General features: G+C 48.4%; 2 protein-coding genes across 4 annotated transcripts in view; one reads left to right on the forward strand and one right to left on the reverse strand.

The window, feature by feature from the left end:
• Positions 1-2,042, reverse strand: part of ASH1L (ASH1 like histone lysine methyltransferase) — a 76,549-nt gene extending 74,507 nt beyond the window's left edge. Inside the window, exon 1 of one of the 2 annotated variants that reach the window (XM_081891287.1) lies at positions 1,660-2,042. The gene's annotated coding sequence lies outside the window, so the exon portion shown is untranslated. The remainder of the gene's footprint in view (positions 1-1,659) is intronic. The other variant, XM_081891286.1, reaches the window with a different exon arrangement.
• Positions 2,043-2,571: 529 nt separating this feature from the next.
• DAP3 (death associated protein 3) lies at positions 2,572-20,913 on the forward strand. Of its 2 annotated transcripts, XM_081891763.1 has the most exons (15): positions 2,595-2,683; positions 5,364-5,394; positions 5,428-5,470; positions 6,452-6,501; positions 7,472-7,594; positions 11,704-11,805; positions 12,074-12,182; positions 13,031-13,123; positions 14,601-14,731; positions 15,765-15,845; positions 17,295-17,453; positions 17,591-17,650; positions 19,151-19,240; positions 19,721-19,838; positions 20,733-20,913. In XM_081891763.1, exons 4-15 carry the CDS (start codon positions 6,460-6,462, stop codon positions 20,816-20,818), a joined length of 1,194 nt encoding a protein of 397 aa, XP_081747889.1. In that variant the 5' UTR covers positions 2,595-2,683; positions 5,364-5,394; positions 5,428-5,470; positions 6,452-6,459; the 3' UTR covers positions 20,819-20,913. The 2 variants fall into 2 exon arrangements, with proteins under 2 accessions (XP_081747888.1, XP_081747889.1); XM_081891762.1 differs by having other exon boundaries at positions 2,572-2,690; positions 5,366-5,470.
• The last annotated feature ends 201 nt before the right edge of the window (positions 20,914-21,114 follow it).

Here is a 21,114-nt window from a genome sequence, read left to right on the forward strand (position 1 = left end):
GTATGAGAAAAATCATCACACACTGTGATGATTTCCTACAAAGGGAATACATTCTGTGCAAGAAATTTGGCATCTCTGAGGGGGTCCCTTGGTACCAAAGAATCAATCACTTTCTCACTCACACACACAAATGGATCTGTCTCAATGCACACCAAACTAACATTCCTGGAGCCTTATCCATCAACCCTCCCGTCAATGATTCCAGCTATGGGAGCAGGGGCCAAGCTGTCAGGAAGCCCACCCACATACTACCAGGGTGCAGCCACCAGGAATCCCATCTTGCTCATCCAGCAGGATTCCCCTTCAGCTGCCAACCCACTCAGGTTCTTGCCAGAAATCTACACACAGAGGAAAAGATCAAGCACCTCCCTTAAAAAAGAGAGGAATTAATTCCCCATCCCAATATAGAGGACCAGGAGTGTATCAGCACACCAAGCATTCACTTTAAACAGGAGTCAATCTGCCTCATTCCCAGCCACAGAGGAGGGGAAAGAAGCTGAATAACGCCATCCATGAGCTCCCACCAGGAAGCAAGTCTGCAACAATTCTGCAAGTGAAGCTTCAAGATTTCCCCATAAGTCTTATTCCTGCCCCCAAAATGAAGCTACAAAACTCCATAAATAACGTCCCTCTCAAAAAGGTGAAGTTACTAGACTACATGGGGGGGGAAGGAAAGGATGTTTGAAGAAAAATATATGAGAAATATTTTTCCCTTCAAACACCTGGAGCCCCTTCCGCTTCCCCACCCTGCTCAGCATTGTGGTTCCCAGTTTTTGTGGTCGTTTTTCTACAAGAATACATAACCACCACCACAAAACGGAGGCTGCAAACACTCCACAAATGAAGCCACAAGGATTGAACGGCAAACCTCACAAAACGAGGGTGCAACGTTTACAAATACACACCCACCCAATAACGAAGCTGCAAAAAATAAAATAAAAATGCAAGACATACACACACACCTCCTTCACACACATACCCCCGAAGTCATGCTCCAAGAGCATGCCAGCCACCTACACCACCCACCCGCTCGCATAACAAGATCAAGGACCTCTCTTCAAAAGGGGAAACGTTGCACGTCTGTCTGTGTGTGTGTACATATCGAGTCTTGCACCTTGAGCCACCCACCGCCTCACAGCAGTAACCCAACTCACAGCAATCTTCCTTTTACTCTCTCCAACATGCTCCCCCAAATATAGCTGCAAGGATCCCCCTCTCCCCGCCCACCGAAAGCAACAACCAGCCTCTCAAGGATTTTGTGCGCTGCGTGCGTCTACATACACATCCAGCCTTGCACCTGAAACCCAAGTCCCCCGAAAGCAGTGAGCAGCCATGCAAAAGATATTCCCTTTACTGTCTCGCTAACACGCCCCCCCTCAAAAAAAATAAAAATAAAAATGCATCTGCGAGGATCTCCCCCTTCCCTCCCTCCAAGGCCTGGCTGTCAGGATCTCCCCCTGAGGGAGAGCAAACAGCCGGCGAGGCTTCCAGGATCCCCGCCAACGGAAAGGGCCTGTCAAGAGGAGCCCCTTCCGCAGCTCAGCCCCCTCCGCGCCCAGGCGAAGGGGCCCGACTGTCAGGGACCGAGAGCCCCCCAAGCGCCGCCGCCGCCGCCCCTTTTCCCTCCCCGCATCTCCTCCTCCACCTCCCCTCGCTCACCGCGTCACAGCGAGGCCCGGCTCCGGCTCCTCCGCGCCCGCCTCATCCTCCCAGGCCGGGGCCAACCCGCCTTCGCGGGCGGGCAAGGCCAGGGCGAGACCCGCCACTGCTGCTGCTGCTACTGCTTCGGTTGCTGCTGAGGGGAAACCAACGTCTCTCCCCCTCCCACCCCAGGAGACTCGCCCCTCTCGGTTGCTTCAGCGGGCGCAGGCCTCCGCCTCTGCCTCCTCCGCCGCCTCCTCGTCGTCGTCTTATTCCAGCCTGAGCCTCCTCGCGCTGCGCTGAGGGCGGCCGCGGATCCAAAATGGCGGCAGCGGCGGTAGCAGCGGCTGTGGTGCTGGTGCTGCTGGTGGTGGCGGCGGCGGCGCGGCGGCGGCGGCAGCCTTAGCAGCAGCAGCAGCAGCAGCGCTCCTGCCTCGGCGCGTGCGCGAGGCGTCAAGCTCGCGCGCCGCGGCCGCCTCGCGCTCTCTCTCTCTCGCGCGCGCGCTCTCTCTCTCTCTCTCTCACAGGCAGGCGCGAGCGAGGGAGCCTTAACCACGCCCACTCCCCTCTCTTTCTCTCTACCTGTGTGTGTGTGGTTTGCCCCGCCCCCTTCTCTCCCCCCCCCCCGCCTTTCTGCTCCGCGTTCGACCTTCGCCTGTTTCCTATCTCGGAGGGAGCGCGAGAGCCTTGCCCTCCTTTCCCTCCCTTCCAGCCCCGCCTCCTCCTCCTCCTCTCTCAAGCTTAGCCAATCAGTGGAAGCAAACCGGCCCATGCCGCGCGCCTGGCCGATCAATCAACCCAGCCGGCCTATGCGACGCGCGACTCCCTCACCCTTCTCCCCGCCCCGGGTTTGCCGATCACAACGGCACGCTGGACTGCCAATACGTGCGCGGGTTTAGTCGGCCTGCTTTCTAGAGGAAGTGTGTCCCTTCAGGGCACTCGTAGGGAGCTGAGTCTCGAGCCTTCGCGCAGGCGTATTTGTGCGGTGAGAGATATATAAACATGGCGGCGCCCGTGGAGGGGAAAAGTCTATAACGTGTTGAGTTGAGGTGGGTTCATTTCTGTGGTTCTCTCGTCTGTGGTGATAAAGTTGCCAGCTGCGTACTCTTCTGGGGAGATCGGCTTCTCTCCCCACCCCCTTAATTTTTTTCAATTTCTCTAATCCGGAGTCGCTTCTCTTCATGTTTATTTACAAATCTGGTATCCCGCTTCATAGCCCAGGGAGGGTCCCAAAACGGAGTGCTGTTTTGCTATTATTTAATTATTGCATTTATATCCCACCTTTTCCTCAAAAGAGCTCAAGGTAGTGTTTATAGTTCCTCTTCACACTTCATCCCCATAACAACCCTGTGAGGTAGGTAAGGCTGGGAGGCAATGACTGGCCCAAGGTCACTCAGGGAGCTTCAAGACTGAGCTGAGGAGGAGGGGATTTTAGCTGGTCGCCTAGGTCCTAGTCCAGCACTTCAACTACTCCATCACACTGCCTCTCATTCATTTCACAACATACAATAATATAACAACCAAAATTGGTTTAGGTAGGTAGCCATGTTGGTCTGATGTAGTGGGGGGAAATTAAAAAATTGTAGCACCTTAGAAACCAACTAAGTATGTTCTGGGTATAAGCTTTTGTGTGCATGCACACTTGTGTATCAGAAGTGTGCATGCACACAAAAGCTTATACCCAGAACAAACTTAGTTGATCTCTAAGGTGCTACTGGACATTTTTATTATTATTTTATTTATTTTAACGAAAATTGGGTTAGTGTATTGTATCTGAGTAAACCTGGTGAAATTAATGGACATACCTATCATTGGTCCATTCATTTTTGATGGGCTTTTTCCAAGTATAACTTAGTTTTATTCAACCCAATGTCTAATATTGGGAATAGATATGGCTTGGTGGTCTTACGTTGCCACCATCATTCAGGTAGCATTTACCCCTCCACTTCCTTTTTGGTGCTGCTCTCTGGCTTCTGCCTACTAGGAAGCAGAGCCCATTAGGGGTTCTCTGAAGAAGGGAGTTGGGCTGGAACTAGTGGAGTCCCTAAGGTGGTTGGATGGTGTTTGTGGTTGGATGGTAATGGTGTTTTGCATGCCGCATTCCTGAAACTCCTGCAGCCAAGCTGGTGCCAAAAGACCACATCAGCGAAGCCGAGTGAGGGGTCTTGTCGTCTGAGCAATCCAGGATCTACATACACACTACTCAGGCTTGCACCCTGGAGAACTCACTTACAATTTATAAGCTCAGCCTGATTGGTGTAAAATACAAACACTACAGGTTGCCTTTGACAGTGCATGACATCATTGTGACCCACTGGTCAGCAACTGCCCGCCTTAAGCTGGGCAACCACCAGTCAATAAAGTGCTGACTTGCCACTGTCTGCCTGCCTTAATGGGTGCTTGGAGCTCAGAGTATCATTCAACAAGCAGACTGAACTTCTGCACCAAGCAAAAAAGAAAATAAACAAATCCTCTTGCACCTAACAACGTGGGACGTCAGGACCATATTTCCTGGCTTATCCACCAACACCAACCTGTTGCAGGTCAATAACTCACAGAAGATGGCCACCATTGACTGTGAGCTGAAAACACTCAACAATGGCGTTGCCACTCTATAGAAGACCAGACTAGCTTCAAATGGCTGCCTCCAAGAGAAGAACTACACCTTTTTCTGGAAAGGAGGGCATTCAGAAAAACCATGTATTCATGCGTAGGCTTTACAATGAGGAACACCCTTCTGTCTGTGATAGAACTGCCAACCAAGGGCTCAGAACACTTGTTTTACCTCTGACTTTCAACCACAGTTAACACAGACCTTTCCAAACTGTGTTGCGACACGTTAGTGTGTTGGCTGCAGTGTGTAGGTGTGTCGTGAAAATGCTCCCTGCCCTCCTGGGGTTGCAAATGTGTTAGTTTAACCTACGGTTTGCTAGTAAAACTTAATTACTTTGTCACGAAATGATGCATGTCCAAAAAGTGTGTCACCATCATGAAAAGTATGGAAAGCTCTGTAACATCTTGAGTGTCTATGCTCCCACTATGTCCTCTATAGGCCTGTGATGGGGGCAAGTCTTCCCTTGCTGACAGTTAACAGTTGCCAGGCAACAGTTCCCACTGATGTCCTCTGAGGCAAGGGAGCAGGACTGAAAAGCTTTTTCCTTCTTCTCCTGCTTAGCTCATAATTTCCTTTCTTTCTTCATGCACATCCAAACAAAGAAGCCCTTGAGACTCCCTGTGGGTGACCTTGGGCTAGTTGCTCTCTCGTGGACCAACCTACCTCTGTGGGGTTGTTGTGATGGGTGGGCTCCCTAGACCAGATGGATGGGAGGTTACTTGTTTCTAGATTGTAAACCACCCTGGGATCCTTGGATAAAATTTAATAAACAAACAAACATGGAGACCTACAGGTTCTCCATCACTTGGCTAACCTCTGACTTTCATCAGGAAGCATTATGTACCACTGCCCTACTTAAATGCTGGGATTATTAATGTCGAGACCTGTAGCTTCTCAAAAACCAATTGAATTGTAGGATAACATGTCCATAAGCATGACTTACAAAGTCAAACTGGGAGAAATTAAGCTTCATGCTGTTCCTGTTCAAAGTGACAAACCTGTTTTCCTGTTTTGGGTGGGAGGTATGTGTGCTGTGTATGGTCAAAGATACTTTTGGGAAATCTGACCTTGTGTCCAAGTAATTATTTTTGTTGTTGTTTTCCAACACAGGAAGAGTCCTGAAGAGAAAGCTATACCAAAGCAATCATAACCGATATCCTCCATTTACAGGTAGAGTCAATGAAAGCTTTTTCAGACTCTACTGCTCATTGGAAGGTTGGTATTCTGATTTGAAGCGATCCATTACAATTTGGCTTATCTGAGAAGCAAATTCTGATATCCTGTGTTAGTTGCACATAGAGTAGACCCATTCAAACCAGTGGACTTGCCCGTTGATTAATTTCATTGGGTCTGCTTGCAAGTATGACTTGGGTATATCCAAAAATGCTTTGGTTTACTTTCTGCTCACTTTGTGGGCTACTAACTAACAAACTAAAAACTCCTTCTACACCAAGAAGCTTGTGGGACGTATAATTAACTAATGGAACACACTGCATGAGATGTGGTGATGGCTGCTAGCTTTTTAAAAAAATAATGAAATAGCATCTCAAGCAATTCAGTCCTACACAAGTCCAATTAAGTTCAGATCTAAGCAGATCTGAGGTTTTATTTTTTTACAATCAAGCGGTATAGAAATTTTATGAAATGAATTATTGCATACGAAGAAGATTTCCATATTTTTACTGAGAATGCCTTATTTATTCAGTTTTATGTTTTTGCAATGACCTCAAGAATTCTTGGTTGGGATGCATTCACCTTGTTGTTGGACTGCCATTCCCATCATCTCTAACCCTTGGCCCTGCTGGCTAGGACTGATGGCAGCTGGAGTCCCACATGATCAGGAGGATCACAGACTCCTCATCCCTGTCCTAAAAGGATGTGGAATAGTTACTAAACTAACACCAGGTAGAACAACAAAGAATATTGCAGGCTGACATTCAGACTTTTTAAATACTACAACTCTCATCAGCCCCAGCCAGCATGGACAGTGGTCAGGGCACCACACTGGTTTGCCATTGCCTGTCTTCTGTTGGAAAGAAAAATAGCCTTTGGTCCACTTCAGGAAGGCAATTATGTTCTCTTAATGGATGTTCTTAGAGAGCTACCTTGAATTTTCAGAAAGTTAAAATGCAAGCAGTTTAATAAATGCATAACAGCTTTCTGTTCCGAATAAGCTCTGCTGTTTTTCATTGCCAGGGGCAATAATGCTGAGGAATCTGAGGAGACTCGTTTGCCGGGGATACAAGGTGAGCCCACCCACACATCCCCTTCTGTGAGGGCAGCACAAATGTAGCTCCTGGGATATATATCTAGCTGGAACTGAATCAAATTTCTGCAGAGTTCTTTTAGCCTTTCTTTCCTCCCATCTGGAAAAACAGGAAATCTCGCTTTCCTGACCTAATGCGTTTCTGCATAATTCAAATAGCTAATAGAAGAATGGAGATTCTGTGGAAACAGCTCCACCTTATGGGCTCTGGCAGCCTCAGTTTCACCCTATAGCTGCTTAGGTGTGGGGTTGCCTTTGGAAGGGTGTCCAGACTCTCAGCCTCTGCTGGCGGCGGATCTTGGGCAAGGGCTGCTTCTCCTCCCATGTGTGGCATGACTTCCTAGCTCTTATTTGGTGAGTCTTAGCTGAGGTTGCTATTCATCATGCCTTAGCAACATTGTTCACCCGCAGGGTTTCCTGGTCCCCATGGAAAAGGTCCTAGCTTCAGTTCCTGACATCTCTCAGTTTAATAAGAGTCCTTCACCAAAGGTTTCTGAGTAAGTCAGGGACTATGGGGAGAAAGCCCTCCTTAATCTTATTTATATACCACCTGTATATAATGTTGAGCTGCCCCACCCCCAGGCCATTTAGGCCAGTGGGCAGACATGCCGGCTTGTTAATCCCCTCAAATCAGGCGACCCAACTTCAAAGGAAAGAATTGGGAGTGCGTTCTAAAGTTCCATTCAGGAACCCCTGAGCGCACCCAATCTCTGCACCGCTTGCTGTCACCACCAATCAGCTGATAGATGCTTAAACAAGAAATAAATCAGAACCTAAAAACACCCCGCACACATCTATACAAATAAAAGACAGGTCCAGCAGATCCCGCCACAACAAAAGTGGCCTCAAATACTCTTCAGATTAAGAAGCAACTCTCTTGGAGGCTGTCATCCTCTGCCGGAGGAGACAACAATGTTTTGCCATATATACGGTGCTCTTTCTTTCCCTAGCTGGAACATGACTGCTTTTTACAAGCCGGTCCCAGGAACTGGCAAAGCACTGCTGCTATCCTGGATCCCCACTTTGCACCAGAAAAGCCCAGAGCAATCTTCCGCACCAGCGAGAATGACCCGGTGAGTTGTTGTCGGGAAGGTGGTAGAAATATGAGAGTTCTAAGCAGCTGTCTTAAGGTGGCTGCAGTCAGAATGAGAGTGGTGGTGGTCTCGGTGATGCATGTGAACTTGGTGAGAGAGGCAGGACCATATTGCTTGAAGGATCAGGTACAATCTGGGGAAGGGTTGTAGCTCAGTGGTAGAGCATCTGCTTTGCATGTAGAAGGTGGTAGGTTCAATTCCCAGCATCTCCAGGCAGGCCTGGGAATTATCCCCTGTCTGAAACCTTGGAAAGCTACTGCCAATCAGTGTAGACATTGCTGAGCTACATGGACCAATGGTCTGACTCAGTATGTTGCTTTGTGCTTCTAGCCCAGCCTTGTGTTTAACAACTTGCCTGGTGGCTGCAGGTGACAAGGAACTCTATGCTGGTGGGTGAGTGGGATGGCAGAGAAGCAACAGAACTTTGCATCTCTCTTCCCACCCGCTTCATAGAATGCTTTTATTTTTTAGCTTACTGAAGACCCTCCTCTGCAGTGAGCATAGAATTGCAGGCTACTCGCCTTTTAGCAGACTAGTAAAATGCTTTTGTAAGGGACGCGGGTGGCGCTGTGGGTTAAACCACAGAGCCTAGGACTTGCCAATCAGAAGGTCGGCGGTTTGAATCCCCGTGACAGGGTGAGCTCCCGCTGCTCAGTCCCTGCTCCTGCCAACCTAGCAGTTCGAAAGCACGTCAAAGTGCAAGTAGATAAATAGGTACTGCTCCAGCAGGAAGGTAAACGGCGTTTCCGTGCGCTGCTCTGGTTTGCCAGAAGCAGCTTAGTCATGCTGGCCACATGACCCGGAAGCTGTACGCTGGCTCCCGCGGCCAATAAAGCAAGATGAGCGCCGCAACCCCAGAGTCGGTCACGACTGGAGCTAATGGTCAGGGATCCCTTTACCTTTACCTTTACCTTTAAAATGCTTTTGTACTCTGGTAAATTCAGAACAAAGGAAGCTGTCTTATAGTAAATCAGACCATTCGGCTCTCTAGCTCAGTGTTGGTTACACTGACTGGCAACAGAGCATCTTCTTTGGATTGGAGAAAGTCCCAGGTTCAGTCCCTGGCATCTCTGGTCAATCTATTATTCTTTGATTTATTTAACAGATTTATAAATCATGGGCAGAGGCCATTTAAGTGGAGTACAAGATGAAAGTGGGATAAAACTCACAGCCCCAAATCATTCATCTAAAACTCTAAAAACCCAGGAAATCCATATCTACAAATTTGTGATCAATTCCATAAGTGACTGGGCCATGCATCAAGGGAAACCACCTTGAATAAAAATATATCTTCAGTAGACGCCTAAGCATCATGACATTAGACACCTGTCTGATTTTGCTTTGGTCAGTTATTCCAGAGGGCTGGGCCTGCAGCACTAAAAGGCCAGATTCCACTGCAAGTTAAGCACATTCCTGGGGCCCATGGCAGTGCTAAATCCAAGAGGAGCACAGTTGCTGGGCAGGGATGGGTAAATGGCTAATGAGAAAGACCCTTCTCTGCTTGACTTCATGGAGAGCCACTGGTGATCTAAGCAGATGTTCATATATGTTCATTAGATATTCATAGAGAAAGACAGTGACGTTGGGGGCACTGCTGGGCACTTCCCCAACCTTGAAACTCTTGGGATTTCGGAACCTCGGCCCTCCAGATGTTTTTGGCCTACAACTCCCATGATCCCTAGCTAGTAGGGCCAGTGGTCAGGGATGCTGGGAACTGTATTCTGAAAAAACATCTGGAGGACCGAGTTAGGGGAAGTCTGTTCTAGAGCTGGGAAGGGGAGCCTGTCAGGACTTCCAGATGTTGTTGGACTACAGCTCCCATCATTCCCAGCCATTCTCCATGCTGGATGGGACTGATGGGAGTTGGAGTCAAAGGGCTTCCTGAGGGCTGCAGACTCTCCATTCCTGTGCTAGAGCTCACCCTGCATGTTGTTATTGCAATACTAATGAACTCCAGTTTTAATTACTATGTAATGTATCATTTGCTGTGAAATAATGTTTGCCTAGGATTTAAAGGATTCCCATTTGTTAACCATCATTGTCAACCGATCGATTGACTGCATATAATTCTGCTTTGCAAGTCTTCTTATAAGGCAACTTTGAATGTCAGCTAAGAATCCCCACCTGATTGATCAGTGTTGGGCACAAATATGATACCTCTCTATACCAAACACCACTTCATATGCTGAAGTCGCACCTCTTCACCCTAGCCTTTGACAACTTATATGTACATATTTAACACCTGCCCTAATTTTCTGATGTAAATCATTTTAACTGATTTTTAAGATAGTATTTTTGCATTGCTGTAACCCACCCTGGGAAGGGTGCATAAGCAAGCTGTTGTTACTCTTCTTCCCTGTGCCTTTAGGTGAAGCGTGGGTAAAAAAGCTATTATTATTATTATTATTATTATTATTATTATTATTATTCCCTGGGGCCATGTGTCGAAGGGTGCATAAGAAAGCTAATCATCATCAGCGTTCGATAGCAGAAATAGCTGTGCTAGCATTGCAGCTGCTAAGCTGTTATGTTGGGGTTGTTTTTTTTAATGCAGATGAAATGGAACGGTGGGCTGTGTCTTCTAATAACAGACAAATGCCCAACCTAACAGGCTATCGCTTGTGTCATTGCAGCAGCAACAGCAAAAAAAATAATAATCAACATTTAAACAAAAATTTCAAGTAAAATAACTCAGGAGGCTGCTGGTGGGGGCTCTTTCCTTTTTCACAAGCTCAAACCCGCCTTGGTTTCTACTTTCCCGCCCCCTGCCAGCGGCACAAAAAATTGTTTGGGTAAATAGGCCTCCGGAGGTGCTTTACTGTGCCCGCTGGGAGCCTTTTGACTGCCGATTCTTCTGGGGTCTCCATGGAAACGGCAACAGGCAGGCGGACCCCGTCACGTGACAGTCCCCCCACCCCACCGCCAAGCATCAGTGCCGAAAATGCCCAGATGGCAAAGGGATTGCCTTTGCCCTCTCAAGTCTGGGTGGCTGTTGCCAGGCAACTGGCCTCTGGGCTTATTTGTTCAATGGCAACATACACAATCTGGGCTCAGGCACCAGAAGCTGAAAGCAGACTCAAGAATGTCACCTTCCTCCAACACCTCCTGCCGTCCTTCCCGCCCAACACCCACCTGCATTTCCAGTTCAGCACCTGATTGCTTAAACTGCAAGGTTCGGAAGAACTCAGGGAATTCTGCTTTGGCGTGGTGTTTTGCATGTGGGGTATTCCCTGTGGAATTTCGCCTTTGGAGAACCTTCAGGCTTTCATTTAAAACGGGGATGGGGGAGCCCTTTTTGTTCCAGCCCAGGGGCCATATTCCCTCCTGGGCAACTTTCTGGGGGCCACATTCCAATGGTAGATGGGGCCAGAGGCAAAAGTGGATGGAGCAATGGGTGTGATTTTTTTATTTTATTACTGTTGTACAGTGGGCTAGTTTCTACACACGGAGAGAGACACACACTCCTCTAGCCAAGCATGGAAGAGGCATGGCCAGGGTATAAGGACACATTCCAGCCAGGCAAGAACACCAAAGGAGGGTAGAAACAGGGCCGATGAGAGGTGTGCCCAGAGCATCTTGGGAGTCTCAGAGGGCCCCTGGACTTGGGGTTCCCCATCCTTGATGGCTTCTGGGAATCCAGCAAAGAAGCCATTCCCGTGAGTTGGCTTCTTGACATGCCAACCCCTGGTCACTTCCACAGGAAGCTGCCGTCAGACTGTGTTGGAGCCTTAGACCTTCTAGCTCAAGATTGTCTACACAGTGACTGGCAAGGGCTTTCTAGGGTTTCAGGCAGGGGAGAAGCTGGTGGTTGCACCTGGGAGCTTCTGTCACCCTCAAAGTGGGCCAGAGAAAGAGCAGTATCATGGGAACATAGAGAGCTGCCTTCTACTGAGAGATAATCATAATCTTCTACCTTGCCTGGCAGCAGCTGTCCCAAAATTTCACCCAGGAGGGAGTCTTTCCCAGCCCTGGGGATTGAACTTGCCACCTTCGGCATGCAAAGCAGGTGCTGTACCCACGGAGCTACAGTCACACTTCATTGTTTGATGCATTGTGTGTGCTTCCCCCCCACCCTCCCAATACTGCAGGCCAATCACGCGGAAGAGCACATGGGACAATATTACACGCTCCCCCTCCAGGAGGTGAAGAAGGTGTTTCCTCACGGACTCCCAGCACGCTTCAGGTTACAGGTGATGTGTCTTCCTTGCAGACCTAAAGGTAGAGGGGAGAGCAGCGGGATGGGACAAAAATATTGGGTCCCGGTTTGAATTAAAGTCCTCTTTCTCTGCCTTGAATGCAGCTGTATGTAGCTCTTCTCTGTCTCAGCAATAATAATAATAATTTTCTTACTTGTACCCCACCTGTTGCCCCAGCCACTCTGGGCAGCTTCCAACAAAATACAAAAACACAGTGAGACATCTCACTGCTTCAATGTTGTTGTTGTTTTGTTCGCGACAGATGAAAACCTTTGGCGAGGCCTGTTTCATGGTGAGGGAACCCGCTCTCGAACTCCTCAGCTGCTTAAAACGAACCAACTTTGCTCATCCAGCCATTCGATATGTCATCTGTATCCTATGAACCAGGGCAGCATTCGTTCTCCTGAGACCACCCTGCAGTTAGGCATTCTGGTAACAGGCAAGTTCTTGTCCTCATGAAATGGTACAGTGTGAGCTGATCAATTCATTTAAGCAAGAGAAAACAGGGATGAGAAGACCGTCAGGGAAAAGAGGCTCAAGCGGCCTTGGTTGGCAAAGGGGAGACCTAGGCATTTGGGGAAAGGCGCAGCCAAGAATTTGGACCCAAATCTCCCTAGCTTTGTGTCTCCTTTGCACATTTACCCAGTCTCCACCTTCATTCATGAGGACTAGAAACTTCCCTAAAAATTAGGAACATGAAGCTTTTCATCCCAGGGGCCGCATTCCTTCCTGGACAACCTTCCAGGAGCCGCATGCTTGTGGTGGGCAGAGCAACAAATGTAAATTTTACCTTCGTGCTGTAGCCTGCTTTCTACGTACCCTCTCAAACCCCTTTGTCTTCTGTTCAGGCAAAGCAAAGAAGTGTGATCAGAATTCGCAGACATTTTGCCAGGCAAAAACACTCAAGGACAGTGGGAAGCGGGGCTTGTGAGGGGCGTGGCCTAGGTGGAGGGGGTGTGGTCTGAGGAGAATCCCACAGGCCAGACAGAGACACCTGGAGGGCCGCATTTGACCCTTGGGCCTGTGATATCCCACCCTGCTGTTGTTGTTTTTAAGGGTAAAATTCCTTCATGACTTGTGTTTGTGTTGCTGTTTGTACCTTCGCTCATTCATTGCCCAATAGGGCAACCCTTAATTCTTACTTGAGTCACAAAGCAGTGGCGAGTATTAGGGTGGGTGCGTGGATACACCTGTTCTCCTTAGCAGCTTTTATTTGAAGACGGCGAAAAGACCACGGGGAAGACCATGGCCCTCTGCCACGCCATCCATTACTGTGCGAGACAGGACTGGCTCATCCTGCACATTCCAGATGGTAAGGACCAAGGGGTCTTCTTCTTTGTGCCTGCCGGTCTGTATCCTGGCCTACAGCCAGAGTCTCTAACAAGCATCGTTGAAGCTGCACCACACTTAGCATTTGTGTGTTCCCCAGTGCCTCTCTCCATCCCCGCTGCCTGAATTCCAACCCCACGCTTTTCTAATGAGTGTTCTTAACGTTGTCCTTTTGTCACCGGTTGTAAGGGAAGGCCTGCTGTGAGGCACAAATGGCAGCGTATAAATATTTTGAAAGGGGGCTTTTTGGTTCAGATTGTAAGGGGAAGAGCTACTGCTCAGTGGGAAACAACTGATTTGCATGCTGAATGTCCCTGGTTAAGTCCCCAGTGGCATCTCCAGGTGGGGTTGGGAGTGTCCCCTGCCTGGAACCTGGGAGAGCTGCTGCCAGTCAGTGTAGGTAATGCTGAGCTAGATGGACCCAGTGGCAGAATGCAGATTCCTTGTTAAATCAGCCCTTCACCCAGAACCATGAGGACTGGACTGTTACTTTATCTTGACGGGGAGCGCCATAGCTCAGGGGCAGAGCATCTGCTTTGCACACAGAAGGTCGCAGGTTCAATCCCCGGCGTCTCCAGTAAAGGCTGGGAGAGACTTCTTGCCTTTCCACCCCTGTCTGACACACATATCCCAACCCATTAAGGAGCATTTATTAGATGCAGTTAAAGTGGTATAAAAAATAGGGATGCGTCATAACTCATCTGTTAGCCGCTGCAAGAACAGCCCAGGACATGGAAACCATTGCAATTATTTACCATGGATCAATGGTATATGGTGCAATTTGGCAAACAGCATTGTGGGCAGAAAAATTAAAAGAAACCCGACAATTTTCATGCAGTTTGGTGTAACTTTATTAATTATATGACTAATGAGGCATATGGCAGAACAGTACCCATGGTTTATAGCACAGTTTGGCGTGCATGAAGTAGATATTTTAATTTCCCCTTTTCTCCCTATAAATTCCTATAAAGCCCCATAAAATAAATGGTCATTGAAGCAAAGCAATGATCAACAATCTAAGTATATACATTATTATTGTTGTTCATTTCACATCTGTAATTAATTATGATGTATATACTTTGACTCAACTTTGTCAGTATATTCAGAGGCATTTATTTGAGCATGTACTGCTGTTTTATTCTGGCTCTCATTTTATTTAACTGTTGTATTTCTTATGTCTAAATGAAATAAAACTGAAAAATAAAACAGGAATAGGGAGCCTCTGGCCCTTGCAATGTTGTTGGTCTCCATCTCCCATCAGCCCCAACCAACATGGCCAGTGATGAAGGGTGATGGGAGTTGTAGTCCAGTGTTACCCCTGAAGGGGCCACCAGGTTCCCCCATCCCTGCCTTAAGGTTCCTTGCTGAAGCTGTGAAACCAATGCTTTTGTTTGGACTGTAAAATGAGCATAGCACAAGCTTGCTGCCCATGGCCCTGCCTCTTCCTCTTCACACTACAGCTCACCTCTGGGTAAAGAATTGCAAAGAACTGCTGCCCTCTTCCTACAACAAGGACCGCCTTGACCAGCCTCTGGAAGCCACGACTTGGCTGAAGAACTTCAAAATCACCAACGAGCGCCTATTGAAAGAGGTCAGTGGCAATGATGGCTGGTGCAGTCGGCAGGGGCGTACTAAGGGGTTGGCTAGATTGCTGCTTCTGTCCAGTTCTGAATGTCTTGATAAACTCCTGAGTTTGTGTATTGTGGCTCCTGCAATCTGTGTCTGCAGCCAAGCCTGTACCATTACTTGGCCGAATAAAAAAATCTCTTTCTTACCCACACGCAAAAGCCTCTGTCTGCATGTGCTGGGCAGGAGTCAGGATCCTGCCCACTTGCATGCCTGTCCTAGAAAAAATGTTGTTATCTTGTGTCACAATATAGCGCGTGTCCAAACAGGATATACCATATTTTTTGCTCTATAAGACTCAACTTTTTCCCTCCTAAAAAGTAAGGGGGAATGTGCGTGCATCTTATGGAGTGAATGCAGGCTGCGCAGCTATCCCAGAAGCCAGAACAAGAAGAGGCATTGCTGCTTTCACTGCGCAGCGATCCCTCTTGCTGTTCTGGCTTCTGAGATTCAGAATATTTCCTCCTCCAAAAACTAGGTGCGTCTTGTGGTCTGGTGCGTCTTATAGAGCGAAAAATACGGTAGTCCTTGTTATCTGGCGGATATGAGTACAGTGGTACCTCAGGTTATGAACTTAATTCGTTCCAGAGGTCCGTTCTTAACCCGAAACCGTTCTTAACCTGAGGCGTGCTTTCACTAATGGGGCCTCCTGCTGCTGCCATGCTGTTGGCGCGTGATTTCTGTTCTCATCCTGGGGCAAAGTTCGCAACCTGAGGTACTACCTCCGGGTTAGCGGAGTTTGTAACCCAAAGTGTTTGTAACCCGAGGTACCACTGTACGTAGCCTATTGAGTTTCACTGTTTACTACGGCAGTGAAGACAATCCGAGTGAGAATCTTGAACCAGACGACCGCGGCTTGCAAAGGCAGCTCTTTAATCTGAGCAAGTGGAATCTCAGGGTAACTCTAATCCTTTTTTAAAGCCATCCAATTTAGTGGCTACTGTTGCTGCCTCTCGTGGGATTCCCTTCTTAACCTATGTCACCTTTGCACACTGCAGATCAAAACGCAGCAGAAGTATATGTGGGGCAAACGAGACAGCACCGAGGAAGGCCGCCCCCTAATAGAAGTGGTGGAGCAGGTGAGGAAACGGATGCTGCACCCTAGATCGCTGGGGAGTTGGACAGTGGGGCTGGATGTGAGGAGGAAGCATGGTCTAATAACAAGGGTGGGGAAACCTCCGACCCCCAGGAGCCAAATGAGGGCCTTCCAGGCATCTGCATCTGGCCACACCTGCTCTCTCCAGGCCACATCCCTCCAGGCTTTGCCCCCTCCTCAAGCGCTTTTGCCTGCCTAGAATGCATCCTTGAGGTTCCCCAATGTCCCAATGGAGGATAGGGAGGGATGTGTGAGGAAACGAACCTACTGTGCAAAATGAACATTCCTGGCTCCACCCACTTTTGCCTCTGACTCCACCCACCTGTCCCCAGAAGGGGATGCAGCCCTCAGGCTGAGAGAGGTTCCTCTTTCACACCCAATCTAGTCCGTTGTCTGTGAGCAAGGAAGCTGCAGGGGGGGAGAACTAGGGGCGGGTGGGTAGGTATGGCAGTCATAGCTGCTAGGTGGTGTGGTATAGAGTGTCCGACTAGGGCCTGGGAGATCAAGGTTCAAATCCTCACTCAGTCAGAAGTCACTGCGAGAAGCGAAGGTACAGGGAACCAGGCAGAGGGCCTTCTCAGTAGTGGCGCCCACCCTGTGGAACGCCCTCCCATCAGATGTCAAGGAAATTAACAAATATCTGACGTGTAGAAGACATCCGAAGGGAGCCCTGTTTAGGGAAGTTTTTAATGACTGATGTTTTCATGTATTTTTAATCTTTTGTTGGAAGCCGCCCAGAGTGGCTGGGGAAACCCAGCCAGATGGGTGGAGTATTATTATTATTATTATTATTATTATTATTATTATTATTATTATTACAGTGGTGCCCCGCAAGACGAATGCCTCGCAAGATGGAAAACCCGCTCCCGCTAGACGAAAGGGTTTTTCGTTTTGGAGGTGCTTCGCAAAACGAATTTCCTATGGGCTTGCTTTGCAAGACGAAAATGTCTTGCGAGTTCCTGCGGGGGGGTTTTTTCCTTTCCCCCAAGCCGCTAAGCCGCTTAACAGCTGATCCGCTTATCAGCTGATCCGCTAAGCCGCTTATCAGCTGATCCTCTAAGCCGCTAATAGCGCTAATCCGCTAATGGGCTTGCTTCGCAAGACAAAAAAACCGCAAGACGAAGAGACTCGCGGAACGGATTCTTTTCGTCTTGCGACGCACCACTGTATTATTATTATTATTGTTGTTGTTGTTGTTGTTGTTGTTGTTGTTGTTGTTGTTGTTGTTGTTGTTATTATCATCATCATCATCATGGGCTGCCTCTCAGCTTAACTCATTTCACAGGGTTGTTGTGGAGATTGAATGAGGAGGGGGAGAACCCTGTATGCCACACTGAGCTCCCTGGAAGAGGGAAAAAGTGAAATAAATGAACAGGATGGGGCTGCAACCCCCAGGACCTCACATCTCTTTCTCTCCCTCCCCACTTTTTAGGGTTTAACTCGGGTGAAAAACTCCAGCGACGTAGTGGGGGTGGTCTTCAAAGAGCTGAAGCAGCAATGCCCGGAGGGGTCCTTCAGGCTGCTAGTGGCAGTCGATGGGGTCAACGCCCTTTGGGGAAGCACAACACTGAAGAAGCAAGACAAGAGCAATGTATGGCATCTAAGCTTTGCAGGAGCGGCAGGGGTGGGGGAGGCTGCCTCATAGCCAGTCTCCTAAAACATGGAGGGGAAGGAGAAAGCTGAAAGATACTCTTGGGTTTCCTGCCCAATTCTCTGTTTTGCCCTTAGGTCTCCCCAGAGGAGCTGACGCTGGTCCACAACCTGAAGAAGATGGTGACTAATGACTGGGTGAGGAGGAGGCTGGAGCTCCTTTCTTCTCCCAGTAGAAATCCAGTGACTTGATAAAGCTGTTTGGGAGATGCTCCCAGACCAGCCAAGCTACATAGGCAGGGTTGTGGTTTGCATGTAATGCTAAACCATGGTTTGCTTAAGCCTGGCATGGGGAACCTCCAGCTCACCTACCAGATTTGTGCCGTTGTCTGTCCCCGGGTTAGGAGCTGGAAGTGGGGGTAGTAGTCACTGGGGTCAGGCAGATGTATGGAGATACAGAGCACTGCCTCTTGCCCATTGCTTGCCTACCACATATCCACATATGAGTCATTTTGTTGTCACAGGGACAATTCCAGTTGACGAGCAGCTCTGTGTGAACGCTTGGGGCTGGTTTTATGGCGTTGAATACAGTGTCACTGGTGCTTAGAGGAAATCCATCCAACGTAAGTTGGATATGTATGGCCAATGACCACGTATATGGGAGTTGCAGCTCAACAAGATTCTTGAACTACAGTTCCCATCAGCCCCAGGCAGCACAGCCAGAGGTCAGGGATGATGGGAGCTGTAGTCCAGCAACATCTGGAGGGCCACAGGTTCCCCGTCCCTGATCATGAGGGTCACACACGTTCCACATCTCCAACCCTGCTTCTGTCACCAAGCTAAGTAACCCACAGTGGGATCCTTGCCTCCATGCAGCCACTGATGGATAAAGAAAACTTTCCCGGAAGGAATACTTTGCATGGGTAGGTGGTTGGTTTGATTGATCTCTTATCACATTTCTATGCCACTTTTCGTTCCCATGAATCGCAAAGAAGCTTACAAACAATGAATAGCAACAACAATCACAAACACAACATAAATCATACAGAATAATTAACAGATCATTGGTAGAACAATTATAACCTATTAAAAACACTATTAACAACTAAAAAAATAAGCTAAACAGCAAAATGGCAACAAAAATCATATAGGGTTCACCAAGTACTGCAGCATTTATACATAACTGTCAACTTTCCCCTTTTTTAAAGGGACATTCCCTTATTTTGAATAGGATTCCTCGCAAGAAGGGAAAAGTTGACAGCTATGCATTTATTATAATGTGTAAAACGAGATTAACAGCATTAATAAACTAGCAGCCAAAAAAAAAACCCCTAAGCGCCGTTGTGTTCATACACTCTCCCCATGACTCGAAATCTTCCACTCTATTTAGTTCATTAAAAGACCCATGGAAACAATGCCTGTAACTCTGTTCTGAAGGCTCCTAGGGCTGGAGGTGGGGCAGCACAGGTGAAACCAACCAGCTCATGATGGCAAACAGAGTCTCTCTCCCCTCACAGTTCTTCCTCTGGAAACAGCTCCCTCATGAAGGCTCCTCGGGCTGGAGGGTGGGGCAAGGGAGGTGGGGAAAGCCATTGCCTGATGGCTAACAGAAAGTCTCTCCCCTCACCAGAAGAGAACAGGATTGCCTTTTCTGATGTGCTTTTTTTCCCCTCTCTGTGTGGCTTCTTTTTTATAAAGACTGGTGGAGCCATCGTGACAACCCTCAGCCAGACAGGTGCTCTGTTCCAACCCCGCAAAGCTTACAGGCCCCAAGAACTGCTAGGAAAGGTGAGTCTGGCCCTGGGATGCTGCCAGTACTGAGTTGGCCGTGCTGATGGGGGCTGATGGGAGATGGAGTCCAGCCACACCTGGAGGGGCACGGGTTCCTTATCCCTGATCTACAGCTTCAAAGCAGAAGCTGTAGTGCTTTTTAAATTCCGTACAGCGTCTAGAACAAGGATGAAGCACCTCCAGGTGCTGTTGGACTCCACCTCCCATGAGCCACTGCCAGTATAGCCAATGGTCAGGGATGATGGGAGCTGAAGTCCAGCAGCATCCAGAGGCCCACATGTCCCCTCACCCCACCCTATGCTTAGGATATTTTATTGCTATGCAATTCTGTAATCTGCCTCATTTTGATTTGAAGGGATTCTCCCCAAGCTCACCATCCCGCCATGCCCCCAAGACTCTTGGATAAGCGGAGGGAAACAGAACTGTCAGATCTCATATGATTAACCATTTGCTCTTCCTCTTCTGCCCCCACCCCAGGAGGGTTTTGATGTCCTGGACCCCTTCATCCCCATCCATGTTCTCAACTACAATGACCGGGAGTTTGAGAGCTGCTACCAGTACTACCTGGAGCGCAAGTGGCTTCAGCATGAAAAAGGTGGGTCACAGAAGGGAGAGCTGAGTGAAGTATGGAAGGATAGAGAGCAGGTTGTATGGGAACTATCCTGGATTTTTTTTTGGCAGAGGTGCAATTTACATTCCTTGTTCTGCCCACCTTTGCCTCTGGCCCAACCTGCCACCAGCATGCGGATCCCAAAAGGTTGCAGAGAATAATAATAATAGTAATATTTTTTAATTTATACCCTGCCCTCCCCAGCCAAGGCCGGGCTCAGCGTGGCTAACAAGCAATAATAAAAAATAAGTTGAATGAATACAACTTAAAAACAAAATTAAAATACAACATTAAAATATTGAAACATTAAAATATTAAAATGTAGCCTCATCGCAGGAGAAAGGAAAAGAAAAAAGAAGGAGGGGGAGGGAATCAAATTGGCTCCAAGCCAAGGGCCAGGCAGAACAACTCTGTCTTACAGGCCCTGCAGAAAGAAATCAGATCCCTGGTCTCATGAGGCAGAGCCCTGGTCTCATGAAGCAGAGCGTTCCACCACGCCGAAGCCAGAGTTGAAAAGGCCCTGGCTCTGGTTGAAGCCAATCTAACTTCCTTAGGGCCCGGGACCACGAGGGTGTTGCTATTTATGGACCTTGAGGGTCTCCGTGGGGCATACCGGGAGAGGTGGTCCCGTAGGTACGAGGGTCCTAGGCCGTGAAGGGAATGTTTCCCTCATTGTGGGTGGGGGGGAGATTGTTCTAACTAGATAATGGGGCGGGGGGGAGGAGATGAGGCAACAGAACTGGAAGTGTAGCTTCTGCATGTCCAGCTTTCTTGGTTGTGTGTACATAACAAGCTGCAACCATTCTGACATAAACTCTCTCCATCCCCCTCCCCTTCTTTTGCCTTTGAAATCAAACTCTCTTCACACTGCCGCACCAGCCAGCACAGATGAAGGCCGCAAGGAGCTTCGCTTTCTCAGTGGGCGGAACCCTGGACTGCTTGACCAAATCAGCTCCTTCTTGTGACATTGTGTCCCTCCTCCCCACCCCCATCCCAAAAACATTGGCATCACAGCCCAAGGAACTCCTTCCTGTTCAATAAAAAACCAAACAGAAAGCCACTTTTGTTTTAGCATGCTCTTTCTGTGTACTCGTGTATAGGGTTAGGAAAGGGGGAGGGGGTATTTCTTGCTGCAGCGATATGACAGGGGTTAGGGAACCTGTGGTCCTCTCATGGTTCTTGGGCTCCAGCTCCCATCAGCCTCAGCTAGCATGGCAAATGGTCAAGGATGATGGTAGTTAGAGTGAAAGTTTGGTTAAGC

This window comes from Podarcis melisellensis (assembly GCF_964234715.1).
Source record: "Podarcis melisellensis genome assembly, chromosome: 16".
NCBI classification, from domain to species: Eukaryota; Metazoa; Chordata; class Lepidosauria; order Squamata; family Lacertidae; genus Podarcis; species Podarcis melisellensis.